The 19,724-nt window shown below is 35.9% G+C and overlaps 1 protein-coding gene across 1 annotated transcript in view; it reads right to left on the reverse strand.

The window, feature by feature from the left end:
- ANGPT1 (angiopoietin 1) overlaps positions 1-19,724 on the reverse strand; it is a gene marked incomplete at its 5' end in the record, with an annotated part of 250,400 nt that overhangs the window by 38,359 nt on the left and 192,317 nt on the right. Inside the window, 3 exons of the mRNA XM_081258821.1 lie at positions 1,174-1,340; positions 10,327-10,428; positions 18,896-19,023. Coding sequence (XP_081114947.1) covers positions 1,174-1,340; positions 10,327-10,428; positions 18,896-19,023 — 397 coding nt within the window. The remainder of the gene's footprint in view (positions 1-1,173; positions 1,341-10,326; positions 10,429-18,895; positions 19,024-19,724) is intronic.

Genomic DNA, 19,724 nt, shown 5'->3' on the forward strand with positions numbered 1-19,724 from the left:
TACTGTTTATCTAATTTACAAAACTGAGTCACACACCATTATTAAGGACCTGCTATGTGCCAAGTATTGCATTTATGGGTACTGATATAAAAGTAACTGAAATATACTTCCTGTTCTCAAGGAAGGCCAACCAGTTTATTTAGTGACCTAGTTTGTAACAAAGCTAAACTGTGAGGTCTGGGAGACTAGTGACCTCATCACTGACTGCAAGTTTGCCAGTGCCTAGTAGAGTTCCGGGAACACAGAAGTAATACAATAAGTGTTTGTGAAATGAATTTACCACCCTGCATTACTTGATTAACCATTTTCTTCTAGTGTACAAGCTGCTCATTGAAAAAAAAAATCAGAGATGCTAATAATTAAGTATATAGTCTATTTTTAATCCACAATGATGTGTTGTGTATGTTGATGCCATTACTTGGATTTATTTTTGTCTCTCACATTACTGACCAAAAAATTCTAAATTATGCCTCACCTTATTTTTTAGTAAATCATTCAAACATAAAATTTTACTCCTCTTTTGTCACCTTCAAGATAATGTAAAAAATAGTTTAAGAAAAGTAAATAAGGGGAGTATAAGTAAAAAAATCTTTTGATAGAAGAAAGTATTTATTTCAAGCCCCTGAGTTTGAGTCAATTCCCTGTCATTAGTTTTATATGTATAAATTCACTGCACCTCCATAACAATAACAGCAGCAATAAAAATAACAATAATATCATGTTTGAATTAATTCCCTATCCTCTAGAATTTAAGCCAACATCAAAATAATCAGTCTGTGAATAAATACACTACCATGTGTAAAATAGCTAGCACAGGGAGCTCACCTCAGTGACGACCTAGATGGGTGGGATGGGGGGGGTGGGAGGGAGGTCCAAGAGGGAGGGGATATAGGTACACATATAGCTGATTCACCTCATTGTACAGCAGAAACTAATATGACATTGTAAAGCAACCAATAAAGATGAAAAAAAAAATCAGTCTGTGAAAACTGAAATCTAAAGCTTTGAAGAAGTCTTTACAGGGTTTTTTGCATCCCTTTGTCATAGGCCTAGACAGCCTGATTTTCATTTTGAAGGATAACTTTGATCATTTCTTTTTTTCACACTTTTCCATTAAAACTCTTAAATGACTAGGCCTGAGGCAGTTGAACACCACACCCAAGAAGGACCTACCTGTAATTTTGCTTTTCATTTCCTATGTGGAATCTGTCATATTGTGAATAGGCTCGGTTTCCTTCCCAGTCCATTAACTCGATTCTTAGTGTGTACTGCCTTTGACTGGTTATGGCAAAAATAAACTCATTCCCCAGCCAATATTCACCAGAGGGATTTCCAAAACCCTGTGAAAGAAGACACAGATGCAGTTGTTAATTCAGAGAGAAGCTCTTTCCATGTTTCGTATTAAGTTATGTTCTAAACAATTAAAAACATTCTTTAAAGGTAAAGATGGTTCTTTCATATTTTTTTTGGTTCTTTCATATTTTTAAACACTTTCTTCGATTACTCACTCAGTATTTTTCTGCTATGTTTCCCCCCATCGAGGCTCATGTCTAATTCTTATTACAGTAAATTCTGATATACAAATCTGTGTAGATGAGATGGGTTTTTTTTTTTGTTTTTTTTGTTTTTTTTTCCGGTACGCGGGCCTCTCACTGTTGTGGCCTCTCCCGTTGCACAGCACAGGCTCCGGATGCGCAGGCTCAGCGGCCATGGCTCACAGGCCCAGCCACTCCGCGGCATGTGGGATCTTCCCAGACTGGGGCACGAACCCGTGTCCCCTGCATCGGCAGGTGGACTCTTAACCACTGCGCCACCAGGGAAGCCCGATGAGATGTTTTTGAATTAAATGAATCTGGCTAATAGGTTTAACCAGTAAATGCTTCTCAATCACAGCCTGCTTTTGAAAACGTTTCTAAAATACTAGTTAACGGAATATTTTCAACATGGTTTAAATATTTTTCAATGAATATCATCAGCATAGTATCAGACAAGTTATTTAACAATATTAGTATTATTTTTGTTATTATTATTCACAAGTCAAATTACGGTTAGATAATAACAGATTACTAGACCCTTAACTTCTCTAGCTTTAACATTTTCATTTTTAAGTAATAATAAGCAAATCTGTAAGTCCAAAACTGTAATCATTTAAATACTTCGCCTCCATAGATGAGGATTTTGAGGCAGAAGGCTGACACTTAAGAGCTAGCGAGTGAACCTAGCTGGCTGCTCCGCCCCAGAACCTCAATATGGTTCCACTGTTCTCTTTAGGGCAATCCCAGTCACTGTTACTGTGTTCAAAATAGTTTTCTTTGTGGAGTAAAAGAAAGTACACAAAAGAAAGCTAACTCTTAATGTTGGCTATGTTAGTGATAGGAAAATTTAAAACCCTAGGAAACTACTGGCATCCTAGATTTTGGGTATTCACAATTGCCTAAGAAAGTGTTCCTTGGTAAAACTTGAAGTTCAGTGTAATTCTTTTTTTTTTTTTTTTTTTTTTTTTACGGTACGTGGGCCTCTCACTGTTGTGGCCTCTCCCATTGCGGGGCACAGGCTCCGGACACACAGGCTCAGCGGCCATGGCTCACGGGCCCAGCTGCTCCACGGCATGTGGGATCTTCCCAGACCGGGGCACGAACCCGTGTCCCCTGCATCGGCAGGCGGACTCTCAACCACTGCGCCACCAGGGAAGCCCTTCAGTGTAATTCTTGATATATGGGTTTGTTTTACTGACCAGACTATGAACTCCTTGAGGACAGAAGCTGTGTTGTATTTGTGAATCCTCAAAGACTAGTAGAATGCTGGCATACACTGGGCCCTCCATATGTTTCACTGAAGTTCAAAGAAAATGGAAGAAAGGGAGGAAGGAAGAAAACAAAGGCTATAGCACCCTGCAATTGCATTCAGAGAAGTAACCTTAATACATAATTCTTGTTGTAGGTAATTTGGTTGTGTCTCAGGGGTATTTCTTAAAGTGCCCAACTGAATCATAATCACTGGAGCCCTAGTTGAAAAAAAATATTCCTGGCTCCAATTTGAATCAAGCTATCTGAGAGCCAGTCCATAAATCTGAATCTGAACAAACTCCCCGTTTATCTTGTGCACATTCATGCTTGGAAGACTTGGAGGTGTCCAGTGATCACATAATATACTTTGATGTTGCAGAAAGAAACATATTCTGGTTCACTGAGGTATTCATTAATAAAAGTTTTATTTTATCTGTATTAAGAGGAAGTATGAGGGAAGTACTAAAATAATCACAGCAATCCTCATTTTCTCAACACAGAAGATAGAATTTGGAAAATATTTGTTTCTTTTCATATTTAATGTGTATCAACTTTACAGAATTACAACTACAGTAGAAGTGTTCTTAACTGATTTCTCCTTTAACCAACTTAACATATGAATCATTATTCTCCATTCCTTACTTAAAATATATTGATGCCCAGAGTACACTGAAAGTATTAAATACAATTGTGCACTACTGTCTGTCAACTGAGTGACGTACCAAAGGCCAACTGCATTTGGTAAGTCTCAAACTCATTTATGCCAGTTCTGTTATTGTAATGATAAGATTTATAATGTTATGTAAGTAAGTTAAATATTAGTGGGGAAAGAGGAGCTTTTGTTCTGTTTTGTTTTTTATAAAAGCTAATTTAAATATTTAGATTTGCTCAATGAAAGCAAATCACTAAAAAACATTTTCGAGCTATATGTTGTTGCAACAACTCTAAAAGACTGAGGAAAATAATAAAACTTTAGAGGATTTTTAATGTACATTACTTTGTATATGCCTTACTTGCTCTAGTTTAAAAAAAAACAGAAGCTAGAAATTTGATGCATTTGATTATGGGAAAGTTTTATGAAAGAGCCACTGACTCAGAATTCCAAGCTTTGAGCCTACATTATAAACACATGGGTAAATGAATGTATATTTTTTATATTTCAAAGAAATGTATTAGCATACAGAGGTACACTTTTAAGGTTATTCCCCAATTTAGCTTAGTGTTTGATTAACTGAACACCCTTTGTCCAAATTGCAGTGGGTATATGCATTCCCAAAGATCATCTACCTGTAGCTCAGAGTACAGGTAGATGATGAAGTCCATACTCCAGTGCCTCCTTTCTTCTCTGTTCCTAAGATGCTCAAGTCACACTTTGCAAGAGTCCCACAGTGGCAGGAAATCTTAGAGCAATTTAAGATGTGCTAAGAATTTTACACATTTTTAGGGCAGCTGGTGCTTCATACCAGGGAGAAGAGTAAAGCTTACCTTCTCCAATGAATAAGCAAAGCAGAAAGTTACAGGGGACTGAAAGTCAAAGAATTAGCACATTCTCAGTTGCAGCAGCTACGGGGAAGAAAAAGAAGACTGCTTGGATTCTCTTTGCATTTCTTCTCAGCTCAGACATGTCAAAACTCTCTCTACAGCCACTTGATTCCCTCTTTTGTGTATCCAGTTAGAAGAGATTCAGTAATTGTACTAACTGTGAATAAGGAGGGTGGGAATGATGAAGTGCTAAGTTTTAGATCAAATATTTCCATGCTGTTGAAAGTGTTGCAAGGATAAAAAGCTCTCCAGCTTAGTGAAAAGTACTGTGATCTCCAGCGAGCCTCAGAAAAGGAGGAGCATTTGCATCATTCCTCCAAGAGCCTCCATTCCCCTCTTGGCATGCAGTTTTGTACCCCTCTCTAAGCGGAGATTAACAACCCTTCCTAAACAGTTTGCTTTTTCTGACTGAAAAGAGGAAGAAGCAACTGAAAAGAAAGCAATGAAATTTGCTTTCATAAACCAAAATTTTATTTCATGCACCTTCCCAAAAAACTTTCTAAATATGCTGTATTGGCTACAAGGAATCAACATGACTGTTAGAGAGATAGTGTAGGGAAGAAACCTTCTAATGGCTGAGTGCAGTGATGCAGAAACAACCATTTCATCATAAAGATGAAAAATTCAAGAAAGAAGGGGAAATGGGTTCCTACATCAGTAAACTGTCTACTGGCTAGTTTATCAGGCCGGCCACGAATCTGACACCTAGGAACAAAGACTTGGCTTTGATTAAACAACTTCTACTCCCTCTCTCTGCTCCAATTTGAAGGCTTGCTCTGTCACACATTTGCTGTTACTTTTAAGCCTCAGTTTCCTTATATGCAAAACAAGGATTTAAAATGTCATTTCCATATATACTGTTGCGAGAAAAAAGTGAGATAATATACCTAAAGCATCTATCTCAGTGCTGATGCATGAGAAGCACTTAACAAAAATCTAGTTGTTTTTATTATAATTAGAGGATATATCACAATATATAGTAATTTTCTGTTTACTCGCCTGTCTCCCAAGAGACTATAAGCTATATGATGTTAAGCAGGTTCTTTTCTACTCTGTATGAGAAAGGGAACAAAAATAATCCAGGTCTTGTCTTAGCCTGAGAATTAATAAGGGGATATGAACCAATTCTTTAAATGGCTTTCAGATGCTAGGAACTAATGTATTCTTATGACAAGTTGAATATTGGTTTATACAAATGAGTACTGTCACTTTAATCCAAGAAGTTAATTATTAAACAAGAAATTTAAACCAACTGGTTGCAACTGGGGCTAAACTATGACACAAACCATAGTTTGTGTCTACAGATTATCTTCTTACTCTTGTTTCTGCTTTCCTAATGCTAAAGAGAAGCTGTCTTCTTCAACTCTACTGTGGTCCTATTTTTTAAAATCCCTTTCTCACTACATTTCAAAAGTTTTAGGATCTACAAAAGAGGTAATTTTTGAGATCTTAAGCCCATGCTAATAAACCGATCATTCTGACACTTACTTTCAATTGGCAGTGCACATCAGAAAGAGCTGTGGAGCTTTTTCAAAATATAGATGACTTGGTTCCTGTATGGAAGTTCTGACTCAGTATGTCTGGGGTGGTCTTAGAGATCTGTACATTTAAAAGGTTCCCCAGGTGAATGTGCTGTGTACCAAAGGTGGGGAACCATAGGATTATGATGTAGAATAACTATTCCGAGTGCAAATGAGAAAAAAGAAATTAACCAGATCAAATTACCTAAGTGATACAAGGGAAGAGATAAAACTTCATCTTCATATTGAAGATATTAGGAGTTAAGTGTTGATTATGTACTATGGGGCTGTCCTTGAAAAAATTCATATTTATGCCTGAAATACAGAGATGACCAATGCACAAACAAGCAAAAAAAGGTTTACACATTATTGTACACATAACAGCTTACCACAGGTTTATATTTTACTCCAAATAAACAGCTTGCAACATTCATAAGAATAAAAGTAAAATATACAAAATTCAGGGCTGACACTGAAAAAGGAGCAAGTCCTTATTGAATAAACAAACAATATTAATAAAAATAGAATTTCTTCCTTTTTATAAATAAAATCCAAGGATGCTATGACATATCCTTTCATGAAAACTACTATTTAGTTACATCAATCATAATCGTATGAAAGATTTTGATATCATAATTCAGATAGGTTGTTAATCAATTTTAATTCTCCTTCAGCTCTTTAATAAAAGGCAAAAGACCCTGGAATTTAGCTTAAACTAATACTGACTTAAAATTGGCCTTAAAAACCACATTTTGCTAAAAAAAAAAAAAAAAAGCACACAGGGGAAAGACCAATATTCATTAGTTTCTGCCAAAATCTGCAGAAATGTTCAGTTTTGGTTTGTATTTTTCCAAGTTAATAAAATAATTGTCTCTGATACTTTATTTGTTTTGTCTGATAATGCTCATAGGAAGTGTTGACTTTTTATAGCTGAAACAATTGAAAACAGACACAGTCCATGTATCCTATGGATTTCATCTCTTTTCATAAAATGATTACAGAAAATAGATAAGAAATCAGGGTTACTGAGCTGTGGCTTTCCAAAGGTGCTTAATATACAATTCAATTGTGCATCTCCTCTAACTGCTGAGACAGCCCAAGAAAGATCAGAGGATGATTTATTTCAGCATTTTAAATTTCTTATATATTTTTCTCCTTTTAATGTGAAGAGGTTAAAATGCAGTTGAAAATGTGCTCTTAATTTCTTTCTAGAAACAAAGAACTCCCAGAAGGTATTGTGCTCAGCCTGAAATACTTGTGTCAGTAGGAAGCTCTGTTTATATGGGTAATTGTTTTCAATACAAAGACAGGTTGTCTCCAGGGCATTAGTCACTACCTTCTGTAAAGTTAGGCCACTGGGGTACTGTTTGGAACTCCTAGCTTGATTGGGCTTTATATGCAAAAGTACTGCTGGTAAGTGTTATTGCTGGAGGCCACTAAATGGTATCCTTATGGCTTGAAGGAGTTAATATAGTTCCCTAAGTGCCTCATTAAAAAAGCCCACTTCGGACTTCCCTCTCAGCAAACATCTTTACAAATCCATAAACCAGGTTTTGCTTAATCTCCTCATAAGGAAGTTTAAGTGAAAACAAAGCTTAGGTAAAAGATTTTGTAGGCTTAAAACCAATGTTAAGAATCAAATAAATTACAAATCTTCCATGTTGAGAGAGGTTTAAAAATTATAATTATATATTTGTAATTTCATGTGTTGGTAATTTTAACATATTGTTCTGGAGACCTTATGAAGCAAGAGGCAGCCCATAGATGTCAACCAGAATGAAGGGAAGGAGGGAGGAAAGGCAGAAAAGAAGAAGGGATGAAACTTTATTTCTACACTCAGTGCCTGAGAAAGAAGTGAAGCATCTTACTGCATATAATAGATCAGGGAAGACTGAGGAGGAAGTGGTACACGCCAAGAAGTTCTTTTTCCCAAAGGGTGTACACCCTAGCAGCAAGTTCTGATTCAGGGAGCAGAAGAGGGTGTGATTGATAAGCGTTGGCATAAGGGGTCTATATCCATTCTTTGTGGAGTCGTTATTTTGTCTTTAGGTGAAAGAAAAGCTCTTGAGGAAACAACCGAAACGCTTTATACCATGTGTTTTGGTGAAAATTAACCAAGTTATAACATATAATAAATTCTTTTAATTAAAACAAAAAGACGTCATCAGACTCATTTTTGCCAAAATGTTTCAGAAGTTTGGAGTTTATCTAATTTCTGACCATGTAGAATTGACACTCGTATGATAAACTGTTCTAGTTTGAATAAAACATGATAGTCTTTCTACTTTAAAAAAAGGAAAAAAGATAAAAAATAAATAAAAAAGGGAGAGGAGTAAACTTCACAAAAGTTTGGGGCTTTTGGTTATTGTGAATAAACAATAATTCGGTCCCATGCCAATAATTTAAAAAAGTACTTAAAATATATACATTTGGTAAATGCTTATAAGACATGAATCAATGCCATCCTTCATACGTCAGTCTCTCTTACTTAATGTGCCTAGTTTGTCAAGGCAGCAGATGCTTACAGCTAGTAAGTCACCATTTTGGAAAGTCACTGTGATGACAACTTTATATCAAATTTTCTTTTACCATCAGTATTAATAATCATGTATTTCAGACTTGCCAGAATCTATATTTATAGTCTAATTCTCAGATAACTTCTTCACGTCTCATTTTAGTAGTGAAAATAATCATGATTTAAGGTGACTGCAAAATAATATTTTTGCCAGAGTTAAAAAAAAAATTTGCAGTCTTTGATGTTTTAATCTTGGATCATGATAATACTTACTGTTTACTGACAATTCAATGTGCCAAGAGCTTTACTTATAGCTAATCCTCACAATATCCCTGCAAGGCAGATGAGGTACTATTATTAATGTACTTTTTTTTTTTTTTTAATTTATTTATTTTTATTTTTTGGCTGTGTTGGGTCTTCGTTTCTGTGCAAGGACTTTCTCTAGTTGTGGCAAGTGGGGCCACTCTTCATCATGGTGCGCGGGCCTCTCACTGTCGTGGCCTCTCTTGTTGCGGAGCACAGGCTCCAGACGCGCAGGCTCAGTAGTTGTGGCTCACGGGCCCAGTTGCTCCGTGGCATGTGGGATCTTCCCAGACCAGGGCTCGAACCCGTGCCCCCTGCATTGGCAGGCAGATTCTCAACCACTGCGCCACCAGGGAAGCCCTTAATGTACTCTTTTAACAAGTGAGAAAGTTAAGGTATGGGTTAAGTGATTCACCAAAAATCACTCCATTTGTAAGTGGCAGAGTAAAGACTAGAACAGTGCATGTGCAAGACAGGAAGCCATGTCTCCAGGGTGACCCCAGAACCAAGAGTCTTCAGTCTACAGAACTCAAAGAATAGAAATGTTGCTCCTGGAGCTCTTTACAAAGCAAGAAATCTTTTAATATGAAAACTCTGGGTTCCAGCAGCTTATATGGACTGATTCAAGCCTAGCCAATCAGCTTCTATGTTTGAGATTCCCCTGATCCTTTAAATTTCACCCTGATACCTGGATTGTGGAGACAGATTTGAAGAGCCTTGCCTCTTATCTCCTTACTGGTCGACCTCGAAATAAAAGCTCTTTCTTTTCTCAAAAGCCTGTGCCATAGTATTGGCTTCTACAAACCTTAGGCAACGAGCCCTTGCTCGGTAACATCACCTTTATCCTATGTTCTCACAGGTAATTTTGTATAATAGGTTTGATATAAAAATTAGGTAAGAATTTATGTATGAGGCTTACACATATTAAACATTGAAAGGGTTAGATATGATGATGGTGATGATGATGATGATGATGATGTCTGCTGTTACTTTGGAGGCCTCAGTGAATCATGCCTCACAGTTCACACCCTTGTGTACTTGTCTCACTTTGAATCTGGACTGGCCCTGTCATCAACTTTAACTAAAAGAATGTAGTGGAAGTGAAACCATGCCATTTCTGGGTCTAATAAATCTTAAAAAGGACTGGAAGGTTCTATTTTTGTGCTTGAGGGATGTCAACTGCCACTTAGTAAGTCTGATGACCCTGGATCACTGTACTGGGAGAAGCCCGACTTAGCCACATCAAGGAGTTCTCAGTCCATAGCCAGCAACAACTTGCCAGCCATGTGAGTGAAGCCATTGGTAGTACCTCCCAGTCCTGCACCAAAGCCCACAGCCCTGCACACTTCCCTTGTCCTGGCTCATGTACCCAGCCTGGGTCTAAATTCTAGCTTCCTCCACCCTCATTCAACCAGGAACAAATTCAGACAATATGTAACAGTTCACTAAATAATTTCAGTAATATATTTTTCCTTCTGATGCACACGTGGAAATCATTTACTGAAAAAGATTTATGAGTGTTTTATGTTTAATGAGAATAATGTCACAAACATTATCATTTTATTTTTAAAATAACTGAAAGGCATCTAAAAATACAAAGGTTTATCACATAGTGTAGTGGAGAAAATCTCCAGAAACTATGCAAATTCTTTCATCTTACCATTTTATATTCTTTCCAACCTCTTTGGAAATCTAGACTTCCATCTTCACGATGCTGTATTACAGTCCAACCTCCCCCATTGAGATCCATATTGCAAAATACCTGACAAAGGGAAAATAAAGTCAAGTGAAAATTACGTCTATTTTAAACAAACAGGTATCAGATATGTTTCAAGACAGAAATAGGATAGGCCTACAGACAAAAATAATAAAAATTGCCATATTGAAAATATTAATTTAGACATTTTATTGGCTATTTCTTCTATATTCGAGTTGTTTCTGATTAAATCCCATCAAATGTGCATAAATTACTTGTAAAGGTTTAAATCAGTCAGCTGAAAATTGTCTCAGTCACAGACTATAAAAATTATTTTTAAAAAGTCTGTCTTAATGGTAATAGGCACTATGTATATTCAATTTTTTTAAATGCTACTAAAAGTTTCCAAGTTACAGACCGTTTTATTGCTAAAACATAAGATTTGGAATTTTCTATCTTAAATTTGTTAAATCACAATATACTAATAATAAAGGTTTTGGAAAAATAATATTTAAAAAATCATTTATATTTAGTTATTACACATTTCATGGTATATTAACTCCTACATGCTCATATACTACAATAATTATTCTTGATGGTTCAGTATTACATTAGAGGCAAAATTTGGTCCCCAGCATATGGAGAACACATTATTTGCTTGAATTTTTGTCATGAACAATAAGAAGAGAACATGACATACTGTATTCCTTCTGACTGTGAGAAGCATTTCTTTCCCATGTGGAAAAGTTATCCAAATCTTTCAAAGACTTATGCTTATTTCAATTATTCTAAATAAAATACTATTTATTTAGAATTTGATTCATTTCCCCCAGAGTCCACCCAAGGAGAGAAACATATCTGTAATGGCATTATCTTTGGAGAGCAATCACTGTAATTGATGTAGCATAAATGTGGCAGCTTGATTATTCAAGGGCTCAGCTTTGGGGAACATCATTCCCCCGGCAATTGACTACTAAAGCAATTTGGAGGCTGGCTAAAGGTGTAGATATGAGGCAACAGCAGCAGGCAGGCTGTGTGGGCAAAGAGGCTGATTAAAGGAAAACCTCAAGTGTTTTCCCTGAGGCATTAAATTTGGAGCTAAATGGCTAAAGGGTATGAAAACAACGGCAAGAACTGTTATTCAAAGGACAAATTGTCCAAGTACTTCCTCAGAGTAAAAGGAACTAGGAAGTAGATACTTAACTGCGAGCATACAAAAATAGGCAAAATGCTCTCCTGAGGGCTCTTCCTCTAATTTGAACATGCACCCATCAGTATGTATTCATTATCACTAGGAACTGACTCACCTCCAAGATCACAGATTTGACATTCCTCTCCCTGTCCTAAAGTTCTCCCTCTACTAATCCCTTAACCTCTATGCACCTGCTCTTTGTCCTCAACATAACCTCCATCCAGTCTTTTGCTTCCTTAATTCTAATTCGAATTCAATTTTTTTCACCCAACAAGCATTTTTGAGCATTGATTCTGTGTTACAACTGGCGATATTATGATGAATGAAATACAGATAATTTCCTCAAAACACCTAAAAGTTAAAACATTGAGTGTCCCTGTAGAGTTAAGGAGATGTGAGAATCCACAATTTTCAACTCTAGTGACCTGAGAATAATAGAGTCAGTAATCTAAATGAGAAATTTAAGGAAGAGAGCTAACATGTGAGAAAAGAAAATGATCATGGTTTTGAAAACCTAGGGTTTCAGATAACATAGTCATCCAAAAGGGGGAGTTTATTGATCAGTTAGAGATGATCTAACTGTAGGTAGATCAAGGGTAAGAATACAGATAAGAGCATGAGGGTCTAAGAAAGAAACAGTCATAACAATAGTATGCCTTTTAACTGCTAGATAATTTAAACACTTTACATGCATTTTCTAATTTATCTCGTAAGAACCTTGTGATGTAGGTATGATTATTATCTCCATTTTGCAGGTGAAAAACCTAAGGCTTTGAGTATTTCAGCAACTTACCAATGGTTATTAGTAATATAACAGGTACTGGATCTAGGATTTGAACCCCCTGTTTACCTAATTCAAAATAATATTAGGGGTAATCTTCTTGAAAGCACAAAGATGGAATTTTAAAGAAGTAAAAAAAAAAAAAAGTGGAAACAGATGTGGGGGGAGGGTCGGGTCCAAGAATGGGCTTTGGTGAACAACTGATGGAGATAAAAGACACCAATAACCTTTAGACAGGCAGGAACTTCATTTTATTTGCTAATGTCCCTGGTGCCTAGAGCAGTAGGGACAGTAGCCTAGCAGGTACTAAATGAATATTTGTTGAAAAACTAGAGATGCAATAAGGAAAGACATAAAATAGGAAAACTTGATTAATGGAATGCAGTGAAAGCTGGGGATGGATTTTGAGTTGGGGGAATAATCTACTTAATCAAATATTCCAGACAAGTCAAGATAAATAAAGATTAAGAAAATACACACTTAAATTTAAAATGAAGGAGCCATTAGTGACCTTGAAGAGAGAGACTGAAGGATTCCTATAAGAATAAAATCCAGATGGCACAGTTTACAGAGGGCATAGTTGGTGATTCAACACAAGTGGCCAAAGTGGAACTTTACTGGTAAAACAGATAAGAGTGAGTGAAAATGTCAAGGAAATATTTTGTTAGAGGAAACTAATTTCACTTGTTTTTTAAGTATATTTTACCCTGCCTTGACTGGTTAATCTAGAATTTTTTTTCCAGATTTTGATTTCCTAATGGACACTGATTGCCTGAAAGTTTGCCAAACTGTGTTTGCAAACCTATAAAGTCCACTTAACACACTCAGGGAAAGGAATAACTACATCTATAAACATAGAGTGTGTAGAGAAAACTGTTCTTTACAGTTTTTTTTATTACTATTATCTATATTATTAAAATTCTATGCACTTAAAAAGTTTTAAAATCACTCACTAATTTTAGAAAAAGACAACTTTCCTTTTAAACAAAGGTATCTACTGACTTGAAAATGTTAAGATGTGTTGGGAGTACTTCTTAGGTAAAGACCCAGAGAAAGTTGCCCAGAGGAGAGAGAAGTTACCCAGGCAAATTACTGCCTTGGAAGCTAAAGTGCAGAGAACTTAAGAGGTTAGACTTATGCTCTACAATTCTTATTAGGACTCAGTAATAACAGCAAGGATAACAGCTGCCATTTGCGGAATGTGGACACAATAGAACTGAATGACACACTGGTTAGGGGCATGGACTCAGGTGCAACATTGCCTGTGTTCAAGTCCCACCTCTGCTCTCTCAAGCTATGTCATGGATCTTTTGCAAGGACTAAATGAGTCAATGCATATGGAGTTTTTAGAACAGTGTTTGGCACATACTAAGCTTTGTCATTAATCTCTTAGATGTATTTCACAGATGAGATAATATGTATTTATATTGTGCACATATACTCTATGTATATAATATCTCATATATTATAACAGCTATTATATATTTCACATAATTTATTATTTATAATTTATTATGAATAATACAGAACATATAAAGCCAAAATATATAGAAGTTCAATAACCTGTCCTTATGGTTACAATTACCAGCTTCTTGTTAATAATACTGGCATCATCAATCTTTGAGCATGCTTTTTAGTGTACGTGTATATGTATATACATATACATACATGTATGTGTACATATATATATGAAGCTGGATTCATGCTAGCACACACACACAAAAGACCATGTTATTTCTAGTCAGAAGAAAAATAAAAAGCCTATGCTTAACAGATGAAGGAAGTTAAAAAAATTAGGTGGTTGGTTTCAAAAGATTTGAGATATGAAAGGACTTGAAAAGTTCCTTCGCCAATATGGTATGGTCGGTGCTATCTGGCAGTGTGCTTCCTGTAGACACAGGCCCCACTACATTTACTATGCCTGTTGCATTTATTGATCATATGACTTGAGCTTAACTCTATCCGAGAAAAGATTGAACTGGCTCCTATCCCAGGCAAGGTCAAAGCTTTCAAGCATTAAATATCCTTTAACATAATATAATGATTTAAACCCAAACAAAAAGGGGAAATTTGATTCACATAGTTCTTATGCTTTTATGCTGTGTGCAAGTTGGAATGATTAACCTTGTGAGTGTTAATTATTTTTCTGTAACCTTAAATAAAAAAGGCTCAATACATTTGTTATAGTCCTTTTCCAAGAATTAGGGAAATTATAAATTCAGAAACAAATTTTAAAATATTTTACAATAACCAGAGTTATGATTTAATGGTTTGTTTTAGTGAATGAAACTAAGCTGGTTATAGTGCATTTGGTTTTAGAAACATGAAATAAAAGGAAAAACCCTATTCCCTACTACCATGCATTGAAGGGAATTCAGAGAGGAAGATAACCACAAGACATTAATAATGAAAAAAAGTAAAAAAAAAAATATATAAATGCTCTAATTCTCATTTTCTATCTGCTTGAAAATTTTAATAGTCCTAGAAAACTGCCTTTGGCTTCCATGTCATATTTGAAAAGATAATACTCTTCTAAATTTTGCAGACAGTCTTTCTTGGCAGGGAATGATGTCAGTCAAAACAACTGTGTAACAATTGTGTATACTTGCAACTCCCACTCTGCCTAAAATTAATAATTCCTATTAATAGTTTCTGTTAATTGCCTAAATAGGCCAATTTAATTGATTGATCCATATCTTATATCATACATAATTGAACTTTTTGTTTTGTTTTTATATAGGCTTGCCTTGAGTTTCTCACCCTTGCTAGAACTTCTGCAAGCATTAAAATGAGCAAAGTTTTTGTTAAGCATATCCACAATTAGCACCAAACTTTATAGCTCCAAAGTATAATCTACATGGAAGGGTGAAGGTCCTAAAGATGCATTTTCCAAGCACTTTTTATAGAACCGAGAGGATACCAATTATTTATATCAAAATAAGAAAAGAAAATGAGGAAGTGGGATGGCTTACAATCAGAACATAATTTTCTGACAATAAACTCTTTGCCGTGTCATTCACATAGGTTCCTATAAAAAATTATGAATTGTACGGCTTCAGTCAATACTAATATAAGTAATTATCCTACTTAGTCCCCTCTTAAGATGGTACAGTCTAGAGTTAATTCCTTGGTTACAAAGTCTGTGTTCAATATTTACTATGTGATTTGGGCAAGTTATTTTTCTAAAATAGGGATAATGGGAGCACCTATATCAGAGAGTTATTGAAAGGAGTAAACAAGTGAGTATATATATCTAAAGTGCTTAGAATAGAACCTGGCAAACCGTAAATGCACAGTACTTTTGAACTATTATATTAATCAGTTTCTAAATTACATTGGGGAAGTTCACACAATGTTAAGCTATGTGAATATAATAAGGGATTTGAAACAAAACTTGCTACCTACCAGAAAGTGCAGGTGCATCAGCCTAAAGTATCCATCTCCATAACAGAACAATATTACTACTTGTGAAAGGATCGTGATCATAAAAGGGAAAGAATAAAACAAGGGAATGAACACTTAAGTCAAGAGGAAGGCCAAAGTCTTTCTTCCTTATGGTCAGTTATCTCCCCATCTCACAATGCTCTGCTATTATTTCCAATTGAACTAACTCTAATGACAGTACAAATGACGTGAAGTTCTCCTTCTTCCATCTGAAGCGCCATGGGGCTGTTTCTATAGTGATAAAATTTGCCTCTTACAGGCCTGTATTGATAATGATTGCTAATCTGTTTGCGGTAATATTTTTCCCTGGGACTAAATCTAGTAAGTTTAATTTAGCAGGTATTTGGCATTTGTGGATTTAATATTTTAGATTTTTTTTAAGAACAATACCGAAGCTCTACAATATGTAAAATTCATTATTTTGCAGAGGCGTAAATTTAAGTCATGTTATCCTTGTGAAACCAACATAGAAGTCAGCCACTGAACTAGTGAACTGGATCCTCTAACCCACTCTTTCATGTAATCTTTTAAAAAAGCAAATTTATTTAAGTTTATAAGTTATTGTTCAAGTTTATGAGTTATTATTCAAGTTTATGAGTTATTTAAGATTATGAGTTAGGATACTTTTCTTCCACCCTAACAGAAGCAGTGGTTCTGCAAATAGCCTGTGCATTATTTGCATCTCAAAACATTTTGAACTAGAATAGAGTTATGAATTTACATGACTTAAATTTAATGGAATGATCAAACTTTACTTGTAATGCTCTCACTAAGGGCCACGAGGCAGTATTGGTGATGGACTGAAAAAGATTCTAAAAGTGTAAAAATTAATCTAAAAACTTTAAAATTTCTTTTATTTATATATTCATACATATAGAATTATTAAGAGTCTAAAAGGAGGGTCACAATATTTTTAGTTAACTTTATTTTTATAGTCATTATGTTAGAGGGGACGTGACAATCATTTAGGGGTTCTTTCAGGTCTTGGGGCAGCACAATAGGTAAATTGCAGAAAGTATTTATGTTAGCTCCACTCCTCTCCCCCAGGACAGTTTCTAACACACTTCACATGCCATCTGTATGGTGTGTCAGTGTGTGGGCGTGCATACATGCCTGTGCACATGTATGAATTGAATTTAAACTTAAGTATGATTTTAAGTTATCAGTAAGCAGAGTAGGAAGGCTTCATGTCATATGATCCAAAGGATTCAAAAAGCTCATTTTTACAATAAATTACCCTCTCCTCTTTTTTTTGCGGTACGCGGGCCTCGCACTGTTGTGGCCTCTCCTGTTGTGGAGCACAGGCTCCGGACATGCAGGCTTAGCGGCCATGGCTCACGGGCCCAGCCGCTCCGTGGCATGTGGGATCTTCCCGGACCGGGGCACGAACCCGTGTCCCCTGCATCGGCAGGCGGACTCTTAACCACTGCGCCACCAGGGAAGCCCTAACCTCTCCTCTTTACTCCTAAACTTGCTATTGTACCTTCACAATTTTTTTTTTTTTTTAAGACATGGAACACAGCTGATTCAGTGAAGTTTTGCACAGAAGCCCAAAATGAAATACAGTGAAACCAAACTTCTCTGGTAGGTGACCCAGGTAGCAATGTCCATAACTGCCTGCCACCTTTTTTACCCCCTGCACTTTCTCTATCTCTTCCCCCGGTTATAGGTCAGTATGGAAGACCTCTTTTCAGAAGAAAATTCTGTTCCAGCAAAGAGAAAAATCATTGAGCTAACTTAAACCACTAATCCTCACTGAAATCAGGAGAGAGGATAGCAGAGTCCAGACTCTCCCTCTTGACATATGTGTGACATCTGTGACATCTGGCAAACTGGTCTCCATGATCCATTTCCCTCATCCATCAAAGGAAACGAACAATCAGATTGACTAAGTAAGTTAGGTTTACTTACTATATACTACACAGAAGTGTTGGTATTATCATCAGCAGGTCATTTATTTATTTATTCATTTCAGCACATATTTACTGAGGACCTATTATGTGCCAGAAACTATTCTGGGTCCTGAGAAATCAAAGATAAAAGTAAAATCCTTGCCTCATAGAATTCTGGTAGTGAGAGAGTCATGAAAAGTTGCTTGAGGGAATCAGGGAAAGCCTTCCAAGAGCATTTGCACAGTACCCAGAGGAAATGGGGACAAAGGAGTGGTAATTTAGGTGGGGCAATGAAAGGAGAAAAATTGTTCCATCTTTTGAGGATTAAGCACTGCAAGGGCAGGTGGTCCTCTTGGGGTCTTGAGCATCTGGCTAAAGTTTTTTATACGTTGAAAAACGGCTTTCTTCAAGGCTCTCCATAAACCCTGCTTCAAACAGCCTCTATCACTACACTTCTACAGTATGTTATAATTTCTGTGTAATTGTCTGTCTTCACCACTACACTGGGAACTGTTTTATATTATGTCCTTAGTCATTTACTGACAAATAAATGACATACACTTAATATGTATTGAATGAAGGAATGGATGGATGATTTAATGAATAAATAGGGAGAAAGAGTATACAGAGGAGGTGTGACAGCAAGACAGTGTTTTCTTACTTCAGAGTTTACTTTGGATCCTGTTCAATATACTGATGAAAACTATCCTCCAACACACTCTTTTAGGTAAATAGGAAAAGCAAGTCCTTTCAAGATTATGAGTTAAGATCAAATATGTTTCTCTACCCAAATAGGAGCAGTGGTTCTAGAAACATGTCTCTAGCTCTCTCTCCACGGTATTTGAACTGTAGTTGATGTGTACCATCTGGGTCCTTAGGACCTTAGAAGATGGTTCCTAACTCATCTCCATGCACTTGAAGTATATGTGACTTCAACGTGTAATCTGTACAAGGCAAGCATTTATGAACAATGGGACATTCCAGGAATGAGCAGAGAGTAAATGGAAAACTTTGTGTGAAATAGGGATGGGATATGTGAGGGTTGGAAGAGGTCTGTACAATAGGGTTTTCATCTTTTATGGACCTGGGAAACAGAGTATCTTTGGGAGGAAAGAGCTCAGGCACATATATTTTCAGTTTAACAAGCCCACAAATCAATCTGATTATTCAGCAATTCAACTAGGATCTGCTTTACATCTCATAAACAAACACTTCTGGTTTTACCTTTTTGGGTTCTGGCATATTATTAATATAAATAGTGTAGATTCCACTTTTATTAAAACCAGCTTGATATACATCTGCACAGTCTCTAAATGGCTTTTCTTCCTCTTTTTTTCCTCCCTTTAGTAAAACTGCAAAAAAAAAAAAAAAAAAGATTGCAATATGTGAATATCAGTACCATTAGTGCCGAAATGGACTCCAAGTATAGGTAAGCAGGTCTTCATTTCCTCCAAACAAATGTCAATGTTGCATTTATTGAAAAATCAACCATAAGAACAATACTAGATTTTTAGGTGACTCACAGAATTACAAAACTATAGGAAAAATATGTGATCAGTTTGTAACTGAATACTTTTTATACTTTGCTTAATTTCTTGTTTTTTTCTCTATCACTTCCAGAACATCAACTCAAGGGACAAATAACCTGATCATGTAATACCTGCAATTGGTAACAATTCTGTCAATGTTTCTCTAAAATGTTCTTACCTACATTTCATAGGAAAGTTTGAAAAATGTTAAAGCATTTTTGGAGGAGGGAGAGGTGAAGATAAATTCAAATATAAAAATACAATATGGAGGTTTAAGATGCTAAAAGAAGGTTGTACTGTTTTTCTGTGGCTTTATATTGAAGAGCTCCTAGAAATTTTTAGTTTTTAAAAACTCTCAAAATAATTAAAAGGTAGAAAGAAGTCTCTGATCCAATTTAACAATCTAGAATGAAAAGGGAAGTAAACTTTGTTTTTTATTTAATGGTCTGAAGTTAAACTATCAGGTGGGAGACATACAAATAGAAGAACAAAAATTAATAAGATTTGGCTGGGCTTCCCTGGTG

This window comes from Mesoplodon bidens (assembly GCF_964165515.1).
Source record: "Mesoplodon bidens genome assembly, chromosome: 16".
Taxonomy (NCBI): Eukaryota; Metazoa; Chordata; class Mammalia; order Artiodactyla; family Ziphiidae; genus Mesoplodon; species Mesoplodon bidens.